The sequence below is a fragment of the Microcaecilia unicolor genome, chromosome 11 (assembly GCF_901765095.1).
Source record: "Microcaecilia unicolor chromosome 11, aMicUni1.1, whole genome shotgun sequence".
Classification (NCBI taxonomy): Eukaryota; Metazoa; Chordata; class Amphibia; order Gymnophiona; family Siphonopidae; genus Microcaecilia; species Microcaecilia unicolor.
In genome coordinates, this window is record NC_044041.1 from 7,792,999 (window position 1) to 7,820,918 (window position 27,920).

General features: G+C 43.9%; 1 protein-coding gene across 1 annotated transcript in view; it reads left to right on the forward strand.

The window, feature by feature from the left end:
• The window catches only part of MED13L (mediator complex subunit 13L), a 578,965-nt gene that overhangs the window by 419,944 nt on the left and 131,101 nt on the right, over window positions 1–27,920 (forward strand). The window contains exons 5-6 of the mRNA XM_030217813.1: window positions 11,005–11,150; window positions 26,344–26,538. Coding sequence (XP_030073673.1) covers window positions 11,005–11,150; window positions 26,344–26,538 — 341 coding nt within the window. The remainder of the gene's footprint in view (window positions 1–11,004; window positions 11,151–26,343; window positions 26,539–27,920) is intronic.

The window sequence follows — 27,920 nt, forward strand, 5'->3', positions numbered from 1 at the left end:
CTCAGTTCATATTTCTTTGATGGGCAGATGATCAAAACCCCGCACTGTTCCAAACAGCACTCTAAAAATAGTGCTGGAACAGCATGGGGCTTTACCGCCCCTATGATCAGAGATAATAGCTTGCATATTTATGTACGCTATTATCTCTGATCATAGGGTAAAGTGCGGGAGGATTGTGCATAAACATGAGCTATCAAAAGCCCAGACCTGTCAAACACAGGGGCTGGAGGTCTGTGGGACCCCCAGACCCCCCTGAAACTACAAGGCCCTGGTGGCCTAGTGCTCCCCCCCTGAACCCCTACACCACCATCCCAAGCCACCTCCAGTCCCCTCGACCCCCCCAACACAGATTCGCTCCCCCCCCCCCCCCCAAAAAAAGCCTTGGTGGCCCAGTGGCCGCAAACCAAGCACCCCCCCCCCCCCAAAAAAAAACCAAACCCTGGTGGTCTAGCGGCCTGCCTCCAATACCTTAATGGTGGAGGAGAGAGTAGTACACACCCTCTTCTTCCAGCGCTGCCTTGAAAATGGTGGCGCTCAGCCCTGCCCAGTGCATCCAGGGATGCACTAGGTGCGGCTTCACCACAACTTGTACACCTTTGGCGCTGTTGTAACTTTGTGTCAGAATTTCTGGGCTAGTAGGGCTGCTTCTGGATCCCTAGTTATATGGTACAAAGGAAAAGTAAGCAAAATGATTAAGGGGACGGAATGGCTCTTATAATGAGGAAAGGCTAAAGAGGTTAGGGCTCTTCAACTTGGAGAAGACAGCTGTGAAGGGGATATGATAGAGGTCTAAAAATGTTTGAGCGGAGAGGAACAGGTAAATGTGAATCGATTGTTTACTCTTTCAAAAAGTACAAGGACTAGGAGACACACTATGGAATTCATAATAATACTATTAATTAGAAAATATTTTTTTCACTCAGTACATTGTTAAGCTCTGGAACTCATTGCCAGAGGATGTGGTAACAGCATTTAGCGTATCTCAGTTTAAAAAAGGTTTAGACAAGTTCCTGAAGGAAAAGTCCATAAACTGCTATTAAGGTAGACACGGGGAAAGCTATTACTTATCTGGAGGTTGATAGCATGGAATGTTGCTGCTGTTTGGGATTCTGCCAGGTACTTCGCCACTGTTGGAAGCAGGATACTGGGCTAAAAAGATTTTTGCTCTGACCCATTATGGAAATTCTTATCCCCCTCATTCTATAACTTGGCGCCTGCATTTACATGCTGACTGAGTGCATAAGCTATAGAATACTAGTTCCTCCAGGAACTTGTCTAAACCCTTTTCTGACCCAGCTGTACTAACTCTTTTGATCACATCTTCCTGCAAGAAATTCCGCTTCATATTTGTACACTGAATGGAAAAATATTTAAAACAAATCTGAGAAAATATATTACCTATTGCAGTAGCTTAATGGAGTGTCTCCTCATCTTAGTACTATTGAAAGTGTAAACAGCCATTCGCTATTTACTCATTCCATCCCCACTCATAATTTTATAGACCTCAATCATATCTCCTCTCATCTGTGTCTCTTCCAAGCTGAAGATCATAAATAAATTTAGCCTTTCTTCCTAGAGGAGCCTTTCTATCCTCATTATCATGTTATTTTATTTTTTGCTGTTTTCTGTACTTTTCTAGTTCTACAAGGACAACCAGGATAGCAAGTGTTCACAGCATAGGAACGCTTCTCCAGCTTCACACAGAGAGAGCTTTTGAAGAAGCTTACTGCATATGCACATATTTTCTCACCTGTTACTGTCGCATGTGACCACCTCACTGGACAGTGAGCTCCCTGTCAAGACTATTTTTGGTGGGATTTGACATTTTTTTTTGCAAATTTTCTTCATTTTTCTGTTAAGCATTGTGCAGTTCAAAGTCCTTGAAGCACCTTAGGTAGGTTGTTGGCCAAATTCAATCATTTATTTTTTCAAGCTTGCCCAGTACAGACCTCATGTAGGCCTTTGGCTCCCCAGATGTGTGATTTTTCAAAATCGAGTTGTTTCATTTCACTGTGGCTGTGATCCCTCTTCCCATTCTCTCTCCCCCCCCCCCCCCCCCCCCCGAACACTTGCCTAAGTGCTGTCCTCCTGGCTTAAAGAAAATTGCCTTTTCCTTAACCCCTGTAAATATGAAGCCATCGCCTTTATATCGCCTTCTTCTCCTCTGCCCCCAGCACCCTTACTTGGCTTCAGCTCTTCCACCCAGATCCTAGGTGTAATATTTGACTCTGACTTAATCTTTAAGCCCCAAATCGACTCTGTTATTCGTTCCTCCTTCTTTGCCATCCACTGAATCTGCGCCGTGTGCCCTTTTTTGTCTTCTCATTCTATTCGCTCGCTCATCCTGGCCTTAGTCATCTCTCACATTGGCTGCTGTAATTCCCTTTATGCTGGTCTACCCCTCTATTCATTCAGCGTCTTCAGATTATCCAATCAACCTCATTCAAACTTCTCCACCATGCCTATCATTTTGACCACGTCGCCCCGCTCCTCCGTCTTGAGCTTTGGCTCCCAGTTTCTTCCCACATCTACTTTCAGCTCCTCATGCTCTTCAAAAACCATTCTCTTTCTTCTCCTTCTTACCCGATCCCCTATTCTCCTGCCCGTACTCTTCGCTCCTCCTCTGATAACCTTCTTTACATCCCTGCCTCTTCTGTTTTTCATCTCTCCCTCACTCAAGAGACTGCTTTTAGTTATCTCGTCCCCAAACTTTGGAGCTCCACAAATTTAAAGCCCTGTTAAAGACCTTTCTTCTCTCCTCAGTCTTTGAGGCTTTCTCCACCTAGTCCCTTATACTGCTTCGTCCTGCAGCGGCTCGACTCTCTTCCCTTTTGTTTCCTGTCCTCTTGTCCATGCCCCATCCACCATCCGATTGCTAATTTTTACTTTTAAACCACTTAGCCGCCAATATTGGCCGTATTTTACAGTATATCAAGTTCTGAAAATAATTAAAATAAATATAACTCTAGGTTGATAAACATACTTGAACCGTGGACGTGCTATAGACGTAATCTACTTAGATTTCAGCAAGGCTTTTGACACGGTTCCCCACAGGAGGCTCTTAAATAAACTGGATGGGCTGAAGATAGGACCCAAAGTGGTGAACTGGATTAGGAACTGGTTGACGGACAGGCGCCAGAGGGTGGTGGTGAATGGAGTTCGCTCGGAGGAGGGAAAGGTGATAGTGGAGTGCCTCAGGTATCGGGGCTGGGGCCGATTCTGTTCAATATATTTGTGAGTGACATTGCCGAAGGGTTAGAAGGTAAAGTTTGCCTATTTGCGGATGATACTAAGATTTGTAACACAGTGGACACCTCGGAGGGAGTGGAAAACATGAAAAAGGATCTGAAAAAGCTAGAAGAATGGTCTAAGGTTTGGCAATTAAAATTCAATGCGAAGAAATGCAAAGTGATGCACTTAGGGAGTAGAAATCCAAGAGAGGCGTATGTGTTAGGCGGTGAGAGTCTGCTAGGTACGGATGGGGAGAGAGATCTTGGGGTGATAGTATCTGAGGATCTGAAGGCGACGAAACAGTGTGACAAGGCGGTGGCCGTAGCTAGAATGTTACTAGGCTGTATAGAGAGAGGTGTGACCAGCAGAAGAAAAGAGGTGTTGATGCCCCTGTACAAGTCGTTGGTGAGGCCCCACCTGGAGTATTGTGTTCAGTTTTGGAGGCCGTATCTTGCTAAGGATGTAAAAAGAATTGAAGCGGTGCAAAGAAAAGCTACGAGGACGGTATGGGATTTGCGTTACAAGACGTATGAGGAGAGACTTGCGGACCTGAACATGTATACCCTGGAGGAAAGGAGGAACAGGGGTGATATGATACAGACGTTCAAATATTTGAAAGGTATTAATCCGCAAACAAACCTTTTCCGGAGATGTGAAGGCGGTAGAACGAGAGGGCATGAAATGAGATTGAAGGGGGGCAGCCTCAAGAAGAATGTCAGGAAGTATTTTTTCACGGAGAGGGTGGTGGATGCTTGGAATGCCCTCCCGCGGGAGGTGGTGGAGATGAAAACGGTAACGGAATTCAAACATGCGTGGGATAAACATAAAGGAATCCTGTGCAGAAGGAAGGGATCCTCAGGAGCTTAGCCTAGAATGGGTGGCAGAACTGGTGGTTGGGAGGCGGGGCTAGTGCTGGGCAGACTTATACGATCTGTGCCAGAGCTGGTGGTTGGGAGGCGGGGATAGTGCTGGGCAGACTTATACGGTCTGTGCCAGGGCCGGTGGTGGGAGACGGGGCTGTGCCAGAGCTGGTGGTTGGGAGGCGGGGATAGGGCTGGGCAGACTTATACGGTCTGTGCCAGAGCCGGTGGTTGCGAGGCAGGGATAGTGCTGGGCAGACTTATAAGATCTGTGCCAGAGCTGGTGGTGGGAGGTGAACTGGTGGTTGGGAGGTGAGGATAGGGCTGGCCAGACTTATACGGTCTGTGCCCTGAAGAGGACAGTACAAATAAAAAAGTAGCACATATGAATTTATCTTCTTGGGCAGACTGGATGAACCGTGTAGGTCTTTTTCTGCCGTCATCTACTATGTTACTATGTTACTTCACATACGTAAGATCTGCATCATCCTTTCCCGGGCTTAAATTTAGAGGAAGTTATGGGACTCTGTGGTGCTCAGTTTTCTCCAGGGACAAACTGTTTCTCCTTGTTTATTAAACAACTTGCATACGTGTACTTGATTCATTTTGATCATACCAGTATGAAAACGTATACGATGTAGTTGCAACAAACTCTGTTTTTTGTTGTTGTTGAAACCGTAATAAAATAGCACACGAGTAGCTGTAAAACTGAGCACACCTTCATGAAGGTTATTGAAACTTTTCTTTACAATTTATGCACTAGTGTTTCCAACAGTGGGGCTGTAACAGAGAGAGGAAATAACACATGACATACATGTAACTCCCTGATACCTTACTTGTCCTGGTTGTCTTGAATAGATTGCAAGCTCTGTGTCTAATAGTGCTGTAGAAGTGTTTAGTAATATTAGGCATCAGTTCATCAAAGTCTGCTCTTGCTTGCTCTTCCATCTTTATTTTATTAAGTTCCCTATTGACTGGTCTGTTGAAAATGTCGTGCATAAAAGAGGAGACCAGTACATTTCTCAGAAATTTGCTACTAGAACGTTTGTACCTGCTGAGTTGTTGCTGCTGCATTTTTTTTCCCTTCACAATTGCACCTTTGTGGCCAAACCACTGATTGTTGGCATCCAGGATGGGCTGGAGCATGCACAGGTTTTCACCCAATAAATAAGCTTACAAATAATTAAAATTGGAGAAATGGAGTGGGTGGGTCATGTGTTCCTTTCTTTGTATGATCCGTGTATGGGTATCTGCACTTTGCTAACGTCAGGAATGATGCGCTTCGATCTCTGTTACTTTACAGACATTTTAAAGGCAGGAATTCTAGTATGTGCCTGGCTCTGCTTATGTGTGTGAGACATATCATAGAGCTCATAATGATCAGGGCCCTTAAAATAGCACTAATGTTCCTCGTTACTGACATAAATATTTTATAGGCAGTCTGCTAAAAGCTGGTGGGAGCATAGGGTGGTGAGATTCTCTCAGCCTAGATCTGCAGTGGTTTTGGTCATGAAAACTGTACTGGAAACCAGCAAGCAGTGTGCTGTACTGGAGGGAAGAGACTATTTGTAACTCTCCCAAACCACTGCAAGAGTGCCCCCTCAAGGCAAGTAGAGAAATTAATTCACAGATTATTCACAGTCAAAGCAGGTGGCAGGATCATAACAATCCTGCTGTCACACGTTTGGAAATTTCATTTGACCTAGGATTCATGTCATTTCAACTTAAAAGTGACCGATGTACAGAGAGAGAAAGCAAAACTGAAAAGGCCTTCACACTTTAAACAGGGCATAGTGAATGGACCTTTATCTGCCATCTTTTTACTAACTTACTGTGTTATGATCTTGTTTAAATCAATTCTGTTAGTTTCTTGAGGCTGGATGGTTTTGTTATATATTTCAATAATCCTGCAGTGTTTGACAAAACTTGGCTAGAGTCGATGAGTTGGCATTGTATTTTGTGGTACACAAAATCTGGCACCAAAGCCGGCGTTTATGGGACAAGCATATTCAGTCTGCACAGTGGCCAAAGGAATGTTTTCTTTCAGAAAACAAATTAGCCGCAGTCCATATCCTAGAATGAATGAGGTAGAATGCTGGATCTGCTTGTCACAGAGAATAGTGAGATTGTGTAAGGAAATGAAATGCTAGCCTGTGCTTAGATTAACGCCACTGTGACCTTGTGCAGCCCTCATTGACGTCTGATGCCACAAGCATGGTTTCTTCACACTAACTGAGACTGCAGCAGGCTTGCATAATGATCAGCTGCGATTAACCTTCCTTTTCTCCCTGTAAACCACTTCAGTTAGTCACATACAGTATTACCATAATTGACAGCAGACACTGTCTTGCTTGGAATAAAATTACTATTTGCCCATATTGTTAGGTCATGTTCATAATAATTTGAGAAGGAAAAAAATGTCTAGTCTGGTTCCAGAACTAACACTTGGAAAATAATATGCCCTTGCCATTGCACATCCCTAAAAATGTAAATAAACTCATGAACCTTAATTTTTATAAAATCTTACGTAGTGCATAAAAGGTAGCAGCACTGTGGCGCTGGAGGCTTGAAACTTTTATCCGGGCAGGCCTCTCACAAATGGTTTCAGCTGACTTAGAGGAGAAGATGTAAGATGAGAATGTAAAAAATATTTAATACATTACTATCTTACCAGGCAGCAATTTGTTGGAATAAATTATCTCCTTCCTTATGAGCCACTGTGAGCTATAATCAATTGAGGGGTAGAACTGAAGACATTTTTTATTTCGGAAATCCCTTCTAAATCATTAAAATCATTTGCTGTTTCGGGGGCCCTTTTACTAAGCTGCCTAAGGCTGTATGCGCGCCCAAGGCATACAGCCCGGTTACCACATGGCTCTTGTGGTAATTTCATTTTTGGCGCGCGTCTGAAAAATAATTATTATTTTTGGCCACGCATAACAGACGCACGCCAAGTGGCTGACATACATAGAGGCATATTTTCAAAGCACTTAGCCTCCCAAAGTTCCATAGAAACCTATGGAACTTAGCCTCCCAAAGTGCTTTGAAAATATGCCTCATAGGTTATTACTACCCGGTTACCATGTGAGACTTTATCGCTAGGTCAGTTGCTGGCTGTTAGGTTGCAGGCCCAAAATGGATGCGCAGCAATTTTGATTTTGCCGCACATCCATTTTCTGCAAAAATTTTAAAATGGCATTTTTTTACAGTTGCGCTGAAAAATGATACTGCATACGCCCAAAACTCATGCCTACACAACCGCAAGCCATTTTTCAGTGCACATTAGTAAAAGAACCCCTTAGACTATTGTATTGTATTTTGTATGGTTGATTATAATTCTTGGTTTCGTAAACTGTCTCCTTGACTGTAATCCACATAGAATTTCAATGAGTTATTCCTTGTCATTAGCAGCAGATGAATCCGTTATGAATGGGTTGTGTCCACCTACCAGCAGGGGGAGATAGAGAACACTGAAAACCATAGTTCCTCTAGGACGGCTAGCTCCATCTGCCTCTCAGTATTTCTCTGTCTCCCAGCAGGGTTGACGTAACTTGTTCTGCTCCTTCAAGTTTCTGCCTGGGGTGGCTCTGTGCTTTTGCCAGTAGTAGCAGGGGTGTTATGGCTAAGTGGAGCCCACTTTAAAGGCACATAGTTTCGCCCTTTCCCTGCCTTACCCTCCCCCCGGGGTGGATCCAGGCATATAGGTTCGCCCTTTCCCTGCCTTTCCCACCCCCCCTGGGGGGGATGCAGGCATATAGGTTCACCCTTTCCCTGCCTTTCCCACCCTCTTCTGCCTCTGGAGTGCCTCTGTAGCTGTTTGCCTCCAACTTTCCTCACAGCGTAAAAAAAAACGCGCTTTTCAGCGCTGCTATTTCTGAGGCTTTTCCTGACTGTGCAGAGTGACCGGAGCTCGTGGACTCGGTCCTTTGAGGTAAGAGCGGTACTCAGCTCCTCCGGGGAGGGCCCCACAGACGGCATTCCGATGGGGGTGATTTTGGTGTGAAGCCGCCATTTTGAATTTTATTCCGCCGCTTTTCGGCGATGGCTGCTGAGGGAGTTAAGCGCTGTTCCCGTTGTGGCAAGCGCAGATCAGCAGCGGAGCTCTATAAAACGTGCTGTTTAGACGGTAGAACCAGTACGAGCATGGCGAGCGATGATTCTTCCCGCTCGATGGAGCTGGCAGTGGGCGCCATCTTGGAAGCGCCGCAAGGCTCGACCCCCACGGTTGTGGAGAAGTCTGAGAGCAGAGGAGCGCCTCGGACAGAGGCTACCAGAGGAGCTCCGTTCCCCCTGGCTCCTAATTCGGAAATGGGAGGTCAGGGTGAGTTTTTCTCCCCTGAGTTTGTGCTTATTTTACATAAAGCCTTCATACTGAAAAGAACTCTGCCGCAGGTGTCTGACACTGTGTTGCTACCTGGTTCCCCTCCGACTGATGATGGCCCGGGGCTGATATCAGACGTGGATGCCCCTGAGCGTTGGATGCACGCTAAGCATAGCCGGGTAAATTCCCCGTCGGGGAGTGGTGCAAAGTGATGCACTTAGGGAGTAGAAATTCCCGGGAGACGTATGTGTTAGGCGGTGAGAGTCTGATATGTATAGACAGGGAGAGGGATCTTGGGGTGATAGTATCTGAGGATCTTAAGGCGACGAAACAGTGTGACAAGCCGGTAGCTATAGCCAAAAGACTGCTAGGCTGTATAGAGAGAGGTGTGACCAGCAGAAGAAAGGAGGTGTTGATGCCCCTGTATAAGTCGTTGGTGAGGCCCCACCTGGAGTATTGTGTTCAGTTTTGGAGGCCATATCTTGCTAAGGATGTAAAAAGAATTGAAGCAGTGCAAAGAAAAGCTATGAGAATGGTATGGGATTTGCGTTACAAGACGTATGAGGAGAGACTTGCTGACCTGAACATGTATACCCTGGAGGAAAGGAGAAACAGGGGTGATATGATACAGATGTTCAGATATTTGAAAGGTATTAATCCACAAACAGATCTTTTCCGGAGATGGGAAGGCGGTAGAAGTAGAGGACATGAAATGAGATTGAAGGGGGCAGACTCAAGAAAAGTGTCAGGAAGTATTTTTTCACGGAGAGAGTGGTGGATACTTGGAATGCTCTCCCGAGGTAGGTGGTGGAGATGAAAACGGTTATGGAATTCAAAAATGCGTGGGATAAACATAAGGGAATCCTGTTCAGAAGGAATGGATCCTCAGAAACTTAGCAGAGATTGGGTGGCAGCACCAGTGGTGGGAAGCGGGGCCATTGGTTGGGAGGCGGGGCTAGTGCTGGGCAGACTTCTACGTTCTGTGCTTGAAAATGGCAGATACAAATCAAGGTCAGGTATACATATAAAGTAGCACATATGAGTTTATCTTGGAAATCTTCCATTGCCCCCACCCCTCTTCCCTCTGTATAGTTCCTAATCATAGGCCTTGTTTTTAAGATTTATACAAATTATCTTTGTTCACGAAATGCATGCAGATATCTTATGCTTATTTCATTGAGAATTTGCCTTAAAAACAAGAATGGCAAAGGCCTATGAGGACTTGAGTTGAGATCCCACTGATCAGTTGCTTGAAACCTTTGAAGCTGCCTATAGGCCTTGCACCCATGAGACTGAAGGATCGGTGTACAACATGGGTACATAGTACTGATGGATAACTGATAGATAACAGCAGAGACATATGCACGCTTCTTTCTTCAACCTGACCCCACCCACGGCTTCCCACAGCAAAAACACTGGATGAACTTTTACCCACACTGAAGGGAGAGACACTGTTTTTAGGCATTAAACACCTATTTACTCATATAAAGCTGTCAGATTCATTTCCGCTATATGTAGTTACAAGTAACTATTGAGCTTAGCAGAGCCAACTGTGGCTTCCTGTGTTAGCTTTGTTACATTTGAATGAAAAAGTCCATTGTGTTGTCTAAGTTAAATAGATCACATCTGGAATCTCAAAATTGCACATGGGAAATTGTTTTGCATTAGTTTCATCAAAATCTACCAGATGATTGGTTTATAAGGCCGCATATGAATTAAAGAGCTGTGATTATTCTGTTATTTGTCTGACCTCCAGTGGGGTTGTGATATTATTTTTTAATTTTGTAAAGAATAAAATGGCTTCAGATGAACAATGAACCTCACCAAAAACAAACTGTAGTATTTTAGAAGTTTGCCAGAATTTTGCTTAAATGTATGAAAGCGTGACGAAAAGAAAACTGTGGTATGTCATTGGTCACTGTACATACTCATCTGATTATTAGAAGTAACCAACTATTTTGGACATTTGGGACTGATAGACTATTTTTTATGATTCACGCTACAAAGTCACAAATTATTAAGCAATGCCTATATGATGGTCCACTGTTTAATAATTTGTGACTTTATAGCATGGATCATCTTTTAATTGTGTCCCCCATTCTTTATATGACTGTTTACAACGGGTCTGATCATTAGATGGGAATAAGTATTTTATGTGTAGAAAAAAAGTGGTGAACTTTAAAATAGTAACCAGAAAGTTCTCTAACCGGTTGTCTCCTGGCATGATTTCCACCAGTGTCCTGGGACTTGGACACTCCGTAATGGATTGAGGAGATGCTGCCGAGCTGGTAGACTTTAGGGAGCTCATACAGAGACAGCTTACAAGTAGGGCAGGGGTTCTCAACCTAGTCCTCGGATCACACCTAGCCAGTCAGGTTTTCAGAATATTGCCTCAATTGTATGCCAGTCTATCACATGCCTATTCCTGTGAATATCCTGAAAACATGACTGCTAGTTGTCCCAAGGACTGGGTTGAGAATCACTGGGGTAGGGTGATGAGATTTTGTGGTCAAGGATGTGTTCCACAGCTCTTTTAATCTGTTCTACTTCAGATGAGGTCAAAGTAACCGAAGTCTTTCTCTTCTTTTGCAGTGAGCACTTGTCTTGTTCCTTTACATTCTTCCTTCATGGTGAGAGTAATGTTTGTACAAGTGTGGAGATCGCCCAGCACCAACCAATTTATCTCATCAATGAGGAACATCTCCACATGGCCCAATCCTCACCCACACCATTCCAAGGTAAGCAAGTGGTTCCAGTAACCAGGCAATTCAAAGCCACGTTTTGCCCTTCATGTCGAGGTAGGAATTGGAATGTCCAGATCAGGATGTTCACCATTCCCCTGGTATTTTATAAAAGGCTCTGTCAGTTGCAGAGCCTTTTGTAAAATATGTATAAGGATACCAGCAAATATATGCACATTTGGTGACACAGCAGGAGCAGCTATTTCATAAATTTACGTATACCCAAATAAGCAGCATCAATTGGTATTTTCCAAGAAGGTAAAATTTAACATTTTGAACTAAAAAAAAAAACAACCTAGCTGAAATGAATATTTTGATGCAACCTATGTGTACCTCAAAGCTAGTGTAAATAGTAAATATCTACAGTGGGGGAAATAAGTATTTGATCCCTTGCTGATTTTGTGAGTTTGCCCACTGACAAAGACATGAGCAGCCCATAATTGAAGGGTAGGTTATTGGTAACAGTGAGAGATAGCACATCACAAATTAAATCCGGAAAATCACATTGTGGAAAGTATATGAATTTATTTGCATTCTGCAGAGGGAAATAAGTATTTGATCCCCCACCAACCAGTAAGAGATCTGGCCCCTACAGACCAGGTAGATGCTCCAAATCAACTCGTTACCTGCATGACAGACAGCTGTCGGCAATGGTCACCTGTATGAAAGACACCTGTCCACAGACTCAGTGAATCAGTCAGACTCTAACCTCTACAAAATGGCCAAGAGCAAGGAGCTGTCTAAGGATGTCAGGGACAAGATCATACATCTGCACAAGGCTGGAATGGGCTACAAAACCATCAGTAAGACGCTGGGCGAGAAGGAGACAACTGTTGGTGCCATAGTAAGAAAATGGAAGAAGTACAAAATGACTGTCAATCGACAAAGATCTGGGGCTCCACGCAAAATCTCACCTCGTGGGGTATCCTTGATCATGAGGAAGGTTAGAAATCAGCCTACAACTACAAGGGGGGAACTTGTCAATGATCTCAAGGCAGCTGGGACCACTGTCACCACGAAAACCATTGGTAACACATTACGACATAACGGATTGCAATCCTGCAGTGCCCGCAAGGTCCCCCTGCTCCGGAAGGCACATGTGACGGCCCGTCTGAAGTTTGCCAGTGAACACCTGGATGATGCCGAGAGTGATTGGGAGAAGGTGCTGTGGTCAGATGAGACAAAAATTGAGCTCTTTGGCATGAACTCAACTCGCCGTGTTTGGAGGAAGAGAAATGCTGCCTATGACCCAAAGAACACCGTCCCCACTGTCAAGCATGGAGGTGGAAATGTTATGTTTTGGGGGTGTTTCTCTGCTAAGGGCACAGGACTACTTCACCGCATCAATGGGAGAATGGATGGGGCCATGTACCGTACAATTCTGAGTGACAACCTCCTTCCCTCCGCCAGGGCCTTAAAAATGGGTCGTGGCTGGGTCTTCCAGCACGACAATGACCCAAAACATACAGCCAAGGCAACAAAGGAGTGGCTCAGGAAGAAGCACATTAGGGTCATGGAGTGGCCTAGCCAGTCACCAGACCTTAATCCCATTGAAAACTTATGGAGGGAGCTGAAGCTGCGAGTTGCCAAGCGACAGCCCAGAACTCTTAATGATTTAGAGATGATCTGCAAAGAGGAGTGGACCAAAATTCCTCCTGACATGTGTGCAAACCTCATCATCAACTACAGAAGACGTCTGACCGCTGTGCTTGCCAACAAGGGTTTTGCCACCAAGTATTAGGTCTTGTTTGCCAGAGGGATTAAATACTTATTTCCCTCTGCAGAATGCAAATAAATTCATATACTTTCCACAATGTGATTTTCCGGATTTAATTTGTGATGTGCTATCTCTCACTGTTACCAATAACCTACCCTTCAATTATGGGCTGCTCATGTCTTTGTCAGTGGGCAAACTTACAAAATCAGCAAGGGATCAAATACTTATTTCCCCCACTGTATGTAATAGGAAATATGTGTATATATTTATTTATTTATTAGGATTTATTTACTGCCTTTTTGAAGGAATTCACTCAAAGCGGTGTACAGTAAGAACAGATCAAACATGAGCAATAGGCAATTACAGCAGTAAAAATATTCAAATAACAATACAAAGTATGGCATAGTCTACTACTTACAATGTCAACATCTCTCTATATAAAACGCACCTCCAACGTTCTAATGAAGTCTCACTTTCCCAACGTTCTAAAGTGAGGCGGCAGAGATCGCTTTTCCTCCATGAGTGTCTGCCCCACCCTTGCGTCACAATGTGATGACGTCGAGGGCGGAGCAATGACAATCAACGAATCACATTTCTCACCCGCTGATTCCAAGGGAAGGGGAGGAGTAGGGAAATGGGAGGAGCGTGTTTCCCTACTCCTCCCCCTGCCTGAGAATCAGCTGTCAGTGCACCGACGATTCCAAAATGGCGCCCGAAATGAGCGACGAAACACGGGAAACAACTGCTTCAGACGCTGCCGGCAGATGAACAGAGCCCGCTTCCTCTAGGCAGCCTGCGCTACAACTCCCTGCCGCGCTGCGTCTCTTCACACAGCTTAAGCCGCTTCGGAGCCCATAACCGCACTCGGACTGACAGGGAGGGGGGGAAAGGGGTGAAAACGGTGCTAAGCCACTCAGACTCACCCTGCTCATGCAGCAATGTCCAGTACAACCACTCCCCCAGGAGCCAGAAATAAAACGGCGTACCAGAGACCCAGTCCACAGAGCTCGAGTGTGGAAACGTGCTGTTTTTTTGTTTTCTATTGTGAGCCAAGTCAGATGGAAAAAAATAACTCACTGAAGACAGCACAGAGCACCCTACTGGGAAGGAGGGAGAAAAGGGTAAGGCAGGGACCCAAAACTCAAGTATGCCTTCAAAGTGGCCACCACCAGCAACACACCCACAGCTCAACTGGGAATCCCAGGAGTTCCCTCAAGCACAGAGCCTCAGACAGATTCAGTTCTCAGGAGCTATTCCTGCAGCCCGTAAGGGAAGGGATGCTACTTTACCTATCATAAGAGGGGGGGAGGAGAAGGGAGAGGGGGGAAGGGTATAGGAGGGAGGAAGAGGAGGGGGGGCAAAGGTGAAGAGAGGAGTACGAGGGGGGGGGGGGGAAACACACGCTCTCACACTCACTGTGTCTCACATACACACTCGCACACAGTCATTCTGAAACACACACACACTCACAGATACACAAGCACACAGACACAATCTCTCTCTGACACACAATCACACAGTCACTCTCACACACACACTCACTCAAACATACACACTACGAGCAAAACCTGGCTAGCGCCCGTTTCATTTGTTTCAGAAACGGGCCTTTTTTCCTAGTAGTACATAATAGAACATTTTAATTGATAGTGAAGGATAAAGCAAAGATGGAACATATAGATAGGTAAGAGAGTAAAGAAGAGTTAGAAAGTAAGGTGACTAATTTAAGTAGGTTTCTCATGAGGTCAGAGAGATGGTTAAATATTGTCTCAGCTAGAGTAGGAGTGGATTAACATGTCCTGCTGCAGTGTGTGCAGCCTGAGTCATTCCTTGTGTGTGTAAGACTAACAAGTTAGTTTTTTAGCCTGTCCAAACCATGCCCAAACTACGTCTGAGAAAGCACCATTTATAAAGAGATAAGAACTATAAGAATAGCCATACTGATTCAGACCAATGGTGCATGTACCCCAGTACCCTGCTTCGAACAGTGACCAGTTCAGGTCACAAGAATACCAAGTAGAAGCAAGATTCATGTTAGTGTATCTGGGTTTAAAAAAGGTTTGGACAAGTTCCTTTTTTAAACCCAGATACACTAACCACTGATTCCACATCCTCTGGCAATGAGTTCTAGTGATTAATTTTTCACTCAATAAAATTATTTCCTCCTGTTCGTTTTTAAGGTAGCACCATGTAACTTCCTTGAGTGTCCCCTAGTCTTTGTACTTTTTGAAAGAGTAAACAACCCATTCTACACCAGGATTTTGTAGACCTCAATCATATCCCCCCTCAGCCGTCTCTTTTCCAAGCTGAAGAGAGTCCTAACCTCTTAAGCCTTTCCTCATTTGAGAGGAGTTCTATCCACTTAATCATTTGGTCACCCTTCTTTGAACCTTTTCTAATTCTGTTATATTTTTTTTAAAGTACAACGACCAGAGTTGCACACAAAGCTCAAAATGTGATCACACCATGGAGCAATACAGAGGCATTATAATATTCTAGGTCATATTTACTATCCTCCTAATAGTCTGTTTGCTTTTTTGGCTGCCACCACACACTGGGCAGAAGATTTCAGCGTATTGTCTACAATGACACTTAGAGCTTTTTCTTGAATGCTGACTCCTAGGGTGGAACCTAGCATCAAATAATTATGATTCGGATTATTCTTCCCAATGTGCATCACTTAGCACTTGTCCACCTTAAATCTCATCTGCCATTTGGATACCCAGTCTTCCAATTTCCTAAGGTCTTCCTACAATTTTTCACAATCCGCATGTTTTTTTAACTACTTTGAATAGTTTTCTGTCTGCAAATTTAATCACCTCACTTACCATTCCCATTTCCAGATCATTAACAACTATGTTAAATAGCCCTGGTCCCCAGTACAGATCCCTGCGACACTCCACTATTCATGCTGCTCCACTGAGATAATTGACCATTTAACCTACCCTCACTTTTCTATCCATCAACTGATTCCTCATTCATAACGGAACATTTCCCCCTATCTACTACTACTACTACTATTTGACATTTATAGAGCGCTACTAGGGTTATGCAGCGCTGTACAATAAACAAAGAATGACGGTCCCTGCTCGAAGGAGCTTACAATCTAGAGGACAAGACGGACAAGGAGAGCAGACAATTCCATGGGTTTTTAATTTTCTCAGGAGTCTATTATGAGGGACTTTGTCAAATGCTTTCTGAAAATCTAGATACACTAGATTATCTGGCTTATCTTTATCCACATGTTCACACATTCAAAGAAATGAAGCAAATTGGTGAGGCAGGACTTCCCTTGTCTGAATCCATGTTGACTCTGTCCCATTAAACCATGTTACATAAGTAACCATACTGGGACAGACTGAATGTCCATCACGCCCAGCATCCTTTTTCCAACAGTGGCCAATCCAGGTCACAAGTACTTGGCAAGATCCCAAAACAGTACAATATATTTAATGCTAATTATCCTAGAAATAAGCAGTGGATTTTCCCTAAGTCCATTCCAATAATGGCTTTTGAAGTTTTCTTTTAGGATGCTATCCAAACCTTTTTTAAACCCCACTAAGCTAACTGCTTTATCTACATTGTTTAGCAATGAATTCCAGAGTTTAATTACACATAGAGTGGAGGAGTGGCCTAGTGGTTAGGGTGGTGGACTTTGGTCCTGGGGAACTGAGGAACTGAGTTGGATTCCCACTTCAGGCACAGGCAGCTCCTTGTGACTCTGGGCAAGTCACTTAACCCTCCATTGCCCCATGTAAGCCGCATTGAGCCTGCCATGAGTGGGAAAGCGCGGGGTACAAATGTAACAAAAAAAAAATTTTTACAATTCGTTTTAAATGTACTACTTTGTAGCTTCATTGCGTTCCCCCTAGTTCTTGTATTCTTGAAAAGAGTAAACAATCGATTCATGTCTACGTGTTCCATTCCATTCATTATTCTATAAACCTCTATCATATCTTCCCCAGCCTTCTCTTCTCCAGGCTGAAGAGCCCTAACCGCTTTAGCCTTTCCTCATAGGGAAGCCATCCCATCCCCTTTATCATTTTCGGCGCCCTTCTCTGTACCTTTCTAATTCTACCATATCTTCTTAGCACACAATATTCAAGGTGCAGTCACACCATGGAGCAATACAAAGGCATTATAACATCCTCATTTTTATTTTCCATTCCTTTCCTAATAATATCTAACATTCTATTTCCTTTCTTAGCCACCATCTCACACTGAGCAGAGGGTTTCAATGTATCTTCAACGATACCTTTCCTGGTCATTGACTCCTAATGTGGAACCTTGCATTACGTAGCTATAGTTCCGGTTCCTGTTTCCCACATGCATCACTTTGCCCTTCCTCACATTAAACGTCATCTGCCAATTGGATGCCCAGTCTCGTAAGATCCTCTTGTAATTTTTGGCGCACGCTAAACGTTAGAGACGCCAATGCATTTCTGTGGGCGCATCTAACGTTTAGTGCGCCCACAATTTTAGCGCGCACTAAAAACATGAGCGCGCCTTAATAAAGAATTCCCTTAATTTCTCCACTATAGCTTTGTCTTCCCTGAGTGCTCCCTTTACCCCTTGGTCATCTAGCAGTCAAACTGATTCTTTTACTGGCTTTCTTTTAATATACCTAAACAATTTTCACTATATGTTTTTGCCTCCAACGCAATATTTTTTTCAAAGTTCCTCTTTGCTTTCCTTATCAGTGCTAGTCTATGTGTTTAGTGATTTGTCTATGTGTTCAATAATTTTGTTGTTTATAATAGTTTCTATTATTTGGCCCAGCACTAAAGTCAGGCTTACTACTCTGTAATTTCCTGGATCATCCCTGGATCCTTTTATAAAAATAGGCATTATCTTGACCACCCTATGGATGATTTTAATGACAGGCTACAAATCACTAACAGCAGATCTTCAGTTTCATAGTTCTGTCAGTACCCTGGGGTGTATACCCATCTGGTCCAGGTGATTTACTACTCTTTAATTTGTCATTTTCGTTGAGCAAATGTTCTCGGTTCACTTAGAGATTTCTTTCACTTCCTCTGCATCGTCACTCATGAAAACCATCTGTGGTACAGGTAGATCTCTTGCATCTTCTTCAGTAAAGACCAAGGCAAAGAATTCGAATTCATTCAGTCTCTCTGCTATGGTCCTGTCCTCCCTGAGTGCACCTTTTACTCCTTGATGATTTAACAGTCCTACTGATTCCCTCACAGGCTTTTTTGCTTCTGATTTACCTGATAAAGTTATTACAATGAGTTTTTTCCTCTGAGGCAAGTTCCTTTTCATATTACTATGTTACTATCCAGCTTATAATCGAAAGTAATCGCCGGCTATTTCCCGACACAAATCGGGATATGGCCGGCTATTTTGCAAAAGCGTCGAAAAGTGTATAATCGAAAGCTACATTTGTGATAGCTTTGCCGCTTTCCCTTCGCCTCGCCGGCGAAAGTTCAAAGGGGCGTGTTGGCGGCGAAGGCGGGACATGGGCAGGCTTGGGCGTGGCTACCAGATGGCCAGCTTTCGCAGATAATGGAAAAATAAAACCCGTCGATAAGCAGTATTTCGCTGGGTTTACTTGGTCCTTTTATTTTCACGACCAAGCCTCAAAAAGGTGCCCCAACTGATCAGATGACCACCGGAGGGAATGGGGTATGACCTCCCCTTACTCCCCCAGTGGTTGCCAACCCCGTCCCACACTAAAATTATTAAAATACAAACCTTTTTTGCCAGCCTGTATGCCAGCCTCAAATGTCATATCCAGCACCCTGACAGCAGTATGCAGGTCCCTGGAACAGTTGTTGTTGGTTGCAGTGGACTGCAGAAAGGCAGAGCCAGGCCCATCCCCCCCCTACCTGTTCCACTTGTGGTGGGTAATGTTGAGCCCTCCCAAACCCCCCAAAACCCACTGTACCCACATGTAGGTGCCCCCCTTCAGCCCTTAGGGCTAGGGTAATGGTGCACACTTGTGGGCAGTGGGTTTTGGGGGGATTTGGGGGACTCAGCACACAAGGGAAGGGTGCTATGCACCTGGAAGCTAATTTGGTTGTTTATAAAAGATGTTTGAAGTGCCCCCTAGGGTGCCCGGTTGGTGTCCTGGCATTTGAGGGGGACCATTGCACTACAAATGCTGGCTCCTCCCACGGCCAAATGCCTTGGATTTCGCCGGGTTTGAGATTGCCGGCAGTTTTTTTCCATTATCGCGGAAAAACAAAACTGGCGATCTCAAACCCGGCGAAATCCAAGGCATTTCGCCGGGCCACAACGTATTATCGAAAAAAAAAGATGGCCGGCCATCTTTTTTGAAAATACGGTTCCGGCCAGCTGTTGCGCCGCCGCCAAAATAGATCGCCGGCGACCTTCGATTATTCCCCTCTATGTTACTATTCTCTTTTGGCCTTCTTTATCAATGCTTTGCATCTGACTTGCCAGTATTTATGTTTCTTCTTGTTTTCTTCATTCAGATCTTTTTCCATATTCTTTTTTTTTTCTTTTTTTCTATTTTCCTGTTTGAAAATTTATATAAGATACAATAGTAAAATTTAAGAAATTTTACAGATTGCAGGTACCAACATAATGGCAAAAGGCCAAAGTTAACAGAAACAAAAATAATAATAGTAAGCAATTAGAACATTATTAAGGAGGATGCTGATGCTATGGTGGGAGCAAGAGATGTAGATATTAGGAGAGAAGAGTATCCTAGAGGCCTATGTAGATGGAGACATTTGACAATAATTATCTAGGAGTGACCAACGTTGTGTTTGGTTTCTTCATTACATGAGAAGGAGGATAATGGATAATTCTTTTGGCTCTAATAGACTCTCTTACTTCTCCCTTTAATCATACTGGCTGTCATTTGCTCTTCTTTCCACCTTTATTAATACGTAGAGTACATGTAGTCTGAGCTTCCAAAATGGTACTTTTAAACAACATCCATGCCTAATTTAAAGTCCTAACCTTTGCAGCTGAGCCTTTCAGATTTTTATTTTACAGTTTTCCTCATTTTATTATTGTTACCGTTTTGAAAATTGAATACTGCTATAGTAGATTTCCTTAGTGACTGCACTCCAGTTAAGTCAAATTTGATCATGTTATGATCAGTTTTTCCCAGCTGGTCCAACACAGTTACCTCTTGTACCAAGTTTTGTATTCCACTAAGGACCGGATCTAAAATAGGTCTCCCTCTCGTTGACACCTATACCAGTTACTCCAAGAAGCAGTCATTTATTACACCTAGGAATTTAACCACTCTAGCACTCCCTGATGTGGCATTTAACCAGTCAGCATTGAGGTAATTGCAATCGCCCTTTATTATACTGTTGCCAAATGTGCTGTATTTTCTAATTTCTGTTAACATATCTTCCTCTTTTATTTTGGCTTGTGGGACGGTAGTATAGCCCTAATCATATATTCGTTCCCTTCACACATAGACTTTCTAGCTATTTATTCCATGTTGCTGTCTGTTTCATGCAGAATTTCTACTTTGTTTGACTCCATTCCCTCTTTAATATACAGCACAACTCCCTCCTCCAATTTGATTCACCCTATTATACCCTAGTAACACAGTATCCCATTGATTGCTTCTGAGATACCTGTTATATCTACATTTAGTGCTATATACTCTAACTCTCCTATCTTATTTTTTAGGGTTCTAGCATAAGCAGCTTAAATGTTGTCAGGGATAATTTGCAACCTTTTCTGTTCTAAACATTCCTGTCTTTCTTTCACCTTTGATGAAACCTCTCTATTGGGATTCCCTAAATGTCCTGTTATAATAGTGTCTTTGAAGGATACCTCGCTCCAAACTATGGTATCCTGATCGACTGTCAGCTCCCCCCCCCCCCCCAATTCTAAAAGCTACGCTGTATCTTTCTTAAATGTTTGTGCCAGCAGCCAGGTTTCATCCCAGGTAAGGTGGAGTCTGCCCTTTCAAAATAGGCTCCCCATTCCCCAAAATGTTGCCCAGTTCCTAAGAAATCCAAATTTCTCCTCCCTACACCATTGTCTCATCCACGCATTGAGACTTTGAAGCTTTGCCTGTCTCTTGGATACGTCATGTGGAACAGGGAGCACGTCTGAAAATGCTCCCCTGGAGGTTCTGGATTTTAGCTTTCTACGTAAGAGCCTAAATTTGACTTCCAGAATCCCCCACCCACACTTTTCTTATGTCATTGACACCTATGTGTATAGCAGTCTCTCCATAAAGTGACCTTGGGGTGACTTTTAAAACTTTTTAAGGAAAGAAATACTTGTGTTGTGCAGTTCACATTCTGTATTGCGACTTGCAAGGGCAAAGTAGAATCTGCCAATAAAATATTCACACCCACAGAAGCAAGCCATGTACCTGCATGCTTCAGTTAATACACCTTCTTAAAATCCAGCAATGTGAGACACGTGACCAGGCAGGTAGAAAGGGAGTAACCTAAATGCACCTCAATGGTATTTTGGACTGAATAGTGTTTTCTCAAGGGAGCCCAGGAATGATGCCAAGCAGGTATTGTTTTTGGCTATGAGGATGCATTTAAAACATTGCCTGGTGAAAGGGTGTTCTCATCCTTTATATGTTCAGCATCATCACTTAAGTTGTACTGGCAGCACAACTCCATGAGCACAATTTTCAAGTGCCCCTGCTTAGAAAGGACAGTCTGCTCCAGAGCTTTCAAGAAATGTTTCTGGTCCTAGTGAAAACAAAAGCCCATCAAACATCAATAACCTCGAGCAAATTTAGAATGGTTAGAATTAGAAAAGGAGTCATTTCTTTACTTGCCTTCAGTCCTTTCTGGGAAACTACACCTGCAGACTTTGTTTATAACGCCAAATCCTGCTAATCAGATTTCAGAGGACATGACGTCTTGCTTTCTTGTGTACGTGGAGCATAATTTTATAACAGGTTGCCTAGGTTTAGCCTCTTTCATAAAGACACATAGGCATCTCTATGTAATAAGGATAAACTGACAGCAATTGCAGCTAGATTGAAGCCGTGGACATTTTTGTCTGCTTATTTTATAGAATACACTAGTAAAAGAGGCCCGTTTCTGAGCAAATGAAACGGGCGCTAGCAAGGTTTTTGTCGCCAACACCCCCCCCTGCCCAACCCCTTTGTTGTTCTGCCATTGCTCCGCCCTCAACGTCATGACGTTTGACGCAAGGGCGGGGCCCGGAGTGATTTCCCAACACCCCCCCCGCCTCCCTCCCTGTCAACCCCTTCGTTGTTCTGCCATCAAGGTTTTCGTCGCCAACACCCCCCCTCCCTGCCTCCCTCCCTCCCTGCCAACCCCTTCGTTGTTCTGCCATTGCTCCGCCCTCAACGTCATGACGTTTGACGCAAGGGCGGGGCCCAGAGCGATTTCCCAACACCCCCTCCCTCCCTGCCAACCCCTTCGTTGTCCCGCCATTGCTCCGCCCTCAAGGGCGGGGCCCGGAGCGATTTTGGTGGCTTCACCACCACGAACCGTCGAACCCTGTTTGAAGGAAGTCAGTGGCTTGGCTTCACTGACGTCACTGTCTTCAGAACGTTGAGGGTGAGTTTTATATATATAGATGTGTAAATTGCAGTTCCATTTGCATGCTACCCAAACGCTGCCTCATATAAGAATAAATAAGTAAATGTACACACCACCTTGTCACTGTGCCTACTTTTACGCACGTAGGCATCATGCATGAAAATCTGATGAAAATTACTCCATCAGAAAGCCTTTTTAAAGCACATAAACTTACAAAGTTACATAATAAGCTATGTAACTTTGTAAGTCTGTGCTTTGAAAATGAGCCTCTAAATGCATTTCAGTCATGCAACACTCAGAGCAGTCCATTGGTTGCATAATAATTGGAAGAGCATTACAGTTGTTAGTTTCAGCTTTCTATCTTCATCATGTTTCTTCTGATTTACGGGCAGTTCGGAAGAGTGCGCAAGATCTTGTATCGTGTGAGAAACCCATTCTTTACAGTCTAGACCGAAGAACTGAGATTAACCCTCACCTTTTCTTTCTCATATTGCCTTAGTAACATCACTTACAGTATCGTACACTTAATTGATGTAATTACAGTTTTAACATTAGTGCTTCACCCCTGTTTACAAACTAAACCACTCAAGTGTTGGCAGGATGAAACTAAGTATATATAACTGATAATGATCAGAAGAGGACACTTTGCTGACGCTGCTGATGGTTCTCCACCTTAATATTTCATACATATGTAAGGCTCCCTTGTTCTTTCCTGTACTTTGTATCCAGAGGATTATTTAGATATAGGGTATACGCAGGTCAGTAGTCAGTGAGTACTGCAAGACTGCTGCTAAAGGTGATGGTAGCTATTCTGAGACTGGTGCCCTGAGGGACAGGAGTGAGTGGACATTCTTTCTGCCTATAGCCCCCCCCCCCCCCAGACCACCACCTCTTTTTGTAGTCTTTTTATCTTCTTGAATTGATGAATCCTTGTGGTTTACTAACGTTTTTGGGAATCTGAAGGGAACAGACTCCAAATGCACATTAATTTCTTTCCAAAACACGGGGTTTGTTTGTTGTTAAAACATATTTTATATATGAAATGCAGGTCCTAAAGTGGATTTCAATAAATCGCAAAACCCCATACAATTACACAATAAAACCTGACTCAGTAAAGCACTCCATCTGATAAAATATTCCGATACCATCATACAGGCTAACCAGGTTCAATATTTAAGATCTGGAAATGGGTGAAAGCCTAGTTGTTTGGTAATGAATTTCCTCTTGTACCTCTTTAGGGAGAGAATTCCACAGCATAGGAGCATAACACAAAAACACACGCCATTTAGTAACCAATTGCGAGTACTATGCAAAGGTCCTGTTGCAAAGACCGTAAAAGGTGGAGTTTATCAAACTCCAATAAATAAATTTATCCGATATTATACAAGCATGTGAAAACTATAAACATGATTCTAAATGCACCCTACATGCAAAAGATACTGTTCCCTGTAAGCTGAGCAGAAGTCCTCCAACTGATTTGCCACCAGTGGGAGGTGGGGCTTCAAACTATTGTTTTCAATCGCTAGGGACAGATAGGTTCCCTGGAGTCCTGCAGAGCTTGCCTGTCGCTCACTATTGAACTATTGAAAATATAATGGTGAAATAGCACCACCCTCCTCCCCCCCCCCCCCCCACCCCACTGGCATGACTGTAGGTGGAGGACTCCTGCTTAGCTTAGAGGGAACAAGTGGGCACAGGTAGCTAGTGGAGATCTTTCAATAAGATCTCTGTTTCTTCAGAATTCCCTTAGCAGCAGTATTTTGCTCTAGTTGTAACTGTTTCTTCTAGAGACACAAGATACTCTGCTACTTTGAGTTACAGTAGCTAATGGCTCGTAAGTAAAGAGAGAACAATATTCAGAAGATTCTGCTGCTCCAAAATGTTCTCAAACATCTTAACTGCCTCAAAACCATAAATGAGCTTTTTAACAAGAGGTTATGTCTAATGTTCTATAGAAAGCTGCCTATCTAAAGAGACATTTAAGGATGTAACCATCAACTTTGTTGAAGAGACATGCCTCACATCATAGGAAAACTATGTAGCTCATTGTTAGCCATAGTAAATCAGTTTTTAAAAAATTAAGTTTCAACTTATGCTGTTTTAACCATCCAGCAACCGCCTGGATTATTCACTTGATATACCACCTTTCTGATAACGTCCTTTTTCTCAGAGCAAACTCCATTTACCACTACCCTCTGTCTCCTTCCGTTTAACCAGTTTTTAACCCAGTCAGTCACTTTAGTGCCCATACCGAGGGCACTCAGTTTATTTATCAGTCAGCTGTGTGGAACCAGTGTCAAAGGCTTCGCTAAAATCCAAGTCCACCACATCTAGCGCCTCTCCCATGTCCAACTGTTTGGTCACCTGGTCAAAGAAATCGATCAGATTTGTCCGACATGACCTGCCTCCACTGAAAGCAATGCTGCCTTGGGTCCTGCAGGCCATCGATTCAAGAAACCTTACAATCCTCTGCTTTAGAAGCGTTTCCATTAGTTTACTCACCACTGAGGTCAGACTGGCGTGTCTGTAATTCCTAACCTCCTTCTTACTTCTACCATACATTTACTTTTACTTTTACTTTTTTGACCTAGTACTTTGAACAACACTGTGTGTAGGTTTGTAAAATAGGGCAGCTACCTGTGGAAATAGGAAATTGCCACTTCCACATTTATGTGCCTGACACCTCCATGTGGAAATAACAAGGTTTTTGGTGGTCTTTTTTTTTTTTCAATGTGTTTATTTGTTAAATTTATTTATTTTTTGTTACATTTGTACCCTGCACTTTCCCACTCATGGCAGGCTCAATGCAGCTTACATGGGGCAATGGAGGGTTAAGTGACTTGTCCAGAGTCCCACTAGCAACATTCCATGTAGAAGTCGGCCCTTGCAGATCACCAATGTGGCCGCGCAGGCTTCTGCTTCTGTGAGTCTGACGTACATGCAGGACGTCAAACTCACAGAAACAGAAGCCTGCGCAGCCTTCTACATGGAATGTTGCTAGTGGAATAGCAACATTCCATGTACAATCTCCAATAGTATCTGATTTGTTTTTGTTACATTTGTACCCCGCGCTTTCCCACTCATGGCAGGCTCAATGCGGCTTACATGGGGCAATGGAGGGTTAAGTGACTTGCCCAGAGTCCCACTAGCAACATTCCATGTAGAAGTCGGCCCTTGCAGATCACCAATGTGGCCGCGCAGGCTTCTGCTTCTGTGAGTCTGACATCAGACTCACAGAAACAGAAGCCTGCGCAGCCTTCTACATGGAATGTTGCTAGTGGAATAGCAACATTCCATGTGGAATCTCCAATAGTAGCAACATTCCATGTAGAATCTCCAATAGTATCTCTTTTATTTTTGTTACATTTGTACTCTGCGCTTTCCCACTCATGGCAGGCTCAATGCAGCTTACATGGGGCAATGGAGGGTTAAGTGACTTGCCCAGAGTCACACTAGCAACATTCCATGTAGAAGTCGGCCCTTGCAGATCACCAGTGTGGCCGCGCAGCCTTCTACATGGAATATTGCTAGTGGAATAGCAACATTCCATGTAGAATCTCCAATAGTAGCAACATTCCATGTAGAATCTCCAATAGTATCTATTTTATTTTTGTTACATTTGTACCCAGCGCTTTCCCACTCATGGCAGGCTCAATGCGGCTTACATGGGGCAGTGGAGGGTTAAGTGACTTGCCCAGAGTCACAAGGAGCTGCCTGTGCCTGAAGTGGGAATCGAACTCAGTTCCTCAGTTCCCCAGGACCAAAGTCCACCACCCTAACCACCCTAAATGGATGCTCTTGTTGTACATGCAGGTAAATACACACCCAGTCCTGCAGGTACCTGTACATGGCAGATCCTTTTGTAAAATACCACTGGAATTATCTCGTTTCGGTCTCTACATTCCTCGTATAATGGGTCTCATAGTCATGTCCATTTTTTTTTTTGTTTCCTGAATATAAACTATTTTGCTTTCTGCAGTTCTGGTGAGTCCTTATGGCTTGAGCGGCACACTGACAGGACAGGCCTACAAACTGTCTGACCCAGCCACTCGGAAGCTGATAGAAGAATGGCAGTACTTTTATCCCATGGTACTGAAGAAGAAAGAGGGGCTGAAGGAGGAAGAGGACCTGGGATATGATGATGACTTTCCTGTGGCTGTCGAAGTCATTGTTGGTGAGATTTCCTTTTCTGGAGCATTTTCTCTGACCTGGTTTACAATATAGATAATAATTATATTTCATGCTAAACAATCTTTGTAATGGCTTCATTTTGTTTTGTGGGTCCCTTGACTGTACTGCATTTTGAGGGTAAACGCTTTTCTGCTCTGCAGCATCTGTAGTCTCAGGATCCCACATGCTATTAGCAGAATATGAAGCTATTCTGGGGAGCAAGCTGGTAGTGTTTTATTCTGGGTACAACCAGAGGCGTAGCTAGACCTCGGTTTTAGGAGGGGGCAGACACACTTTGTCTTGCCTCCCTGCCGCTCTCCACCCTCTCTGCAGCCCCACCAGCAGAAACCTTCCTGTAGCGATACTCTGTGCTGCCCTGCTTTCCTGCCCTGGTGCGCGTGCTCAGTTTTAGTGAAATTGAGCCAAATTTTGACAATGACCAAGGGCGATGAATTCATGTAATCAGTGCAAACTGCCTCCCTATTCCTAGCACAATTCAGCTCGCACCTTCTCAGTAGTAGCTCAAAACAAGTTACATTTAAGCACAATAGCTGTTTTCCTGTCCTTGGAGGGTTTATAGACTATGTTGTATATAGTAGCATGGAGGCATATTTTCAAAGCACTTAGCCTTCCAAAGTTCCATAGAAACCTATGGAACTTTGGAAGGCTAAGTGCTTTGAAAATATGCCTCATAGTAACATAGTAGATGGCGGCAGAAAGAGACCTGCACGGTCCATCCAGTCTGCCCAACAAGATAAACTCATATGTGCTACTTTTTGTGTATACCTTACCTTGATTTGTATCTGCCATTTTCAGGGCACAGACCCTAGAAGTCTGCCCAGCACTAGCCCCGCCTCCCCCCACCGGCTCTGCCACCCAATCTCAGCTAATCTTGGTTAAGCTTCTCTATTACCTTCTCTATATAAGGCAATAGAGAAGCGCTTTTCAACCGGTGTGCCACGTTGTCCTTGGGGATCCAGTGAGAGTCCCCTCCAGGACTTAGGCGTCGTTTGACTACCTTCCTCCTCCCACCCCTTAGGTCTCTCTCCTGTCTGCCACAGTTCTACAAACTTTGTGGTTGCCACCAGCTGTTAGAACAGGCCTTCCTCTGACCGTTCGGAGGCTTTCCCTCTGCCGTGTCCCTCCCACGTGGTAAAAGGAAGTTGCATCAGATGAAAGGACCCCAGGGTTGGCCAGAGGAAGGCCTGTTCTAGTAGTAGCAAAGTTTGTAGAATTGCAGCAGAGAGGAGAGAGACCTGATGGGTGGGAGGAGTAAGGTAGTGAGGCGACGCCTAAGACCTGGAGGAGATTCTCACGGGTTCACCATGGACAAAGTGACACACTGGTTGAAAAACACCACTCTATTGCCTTATTTACAACGTAGAT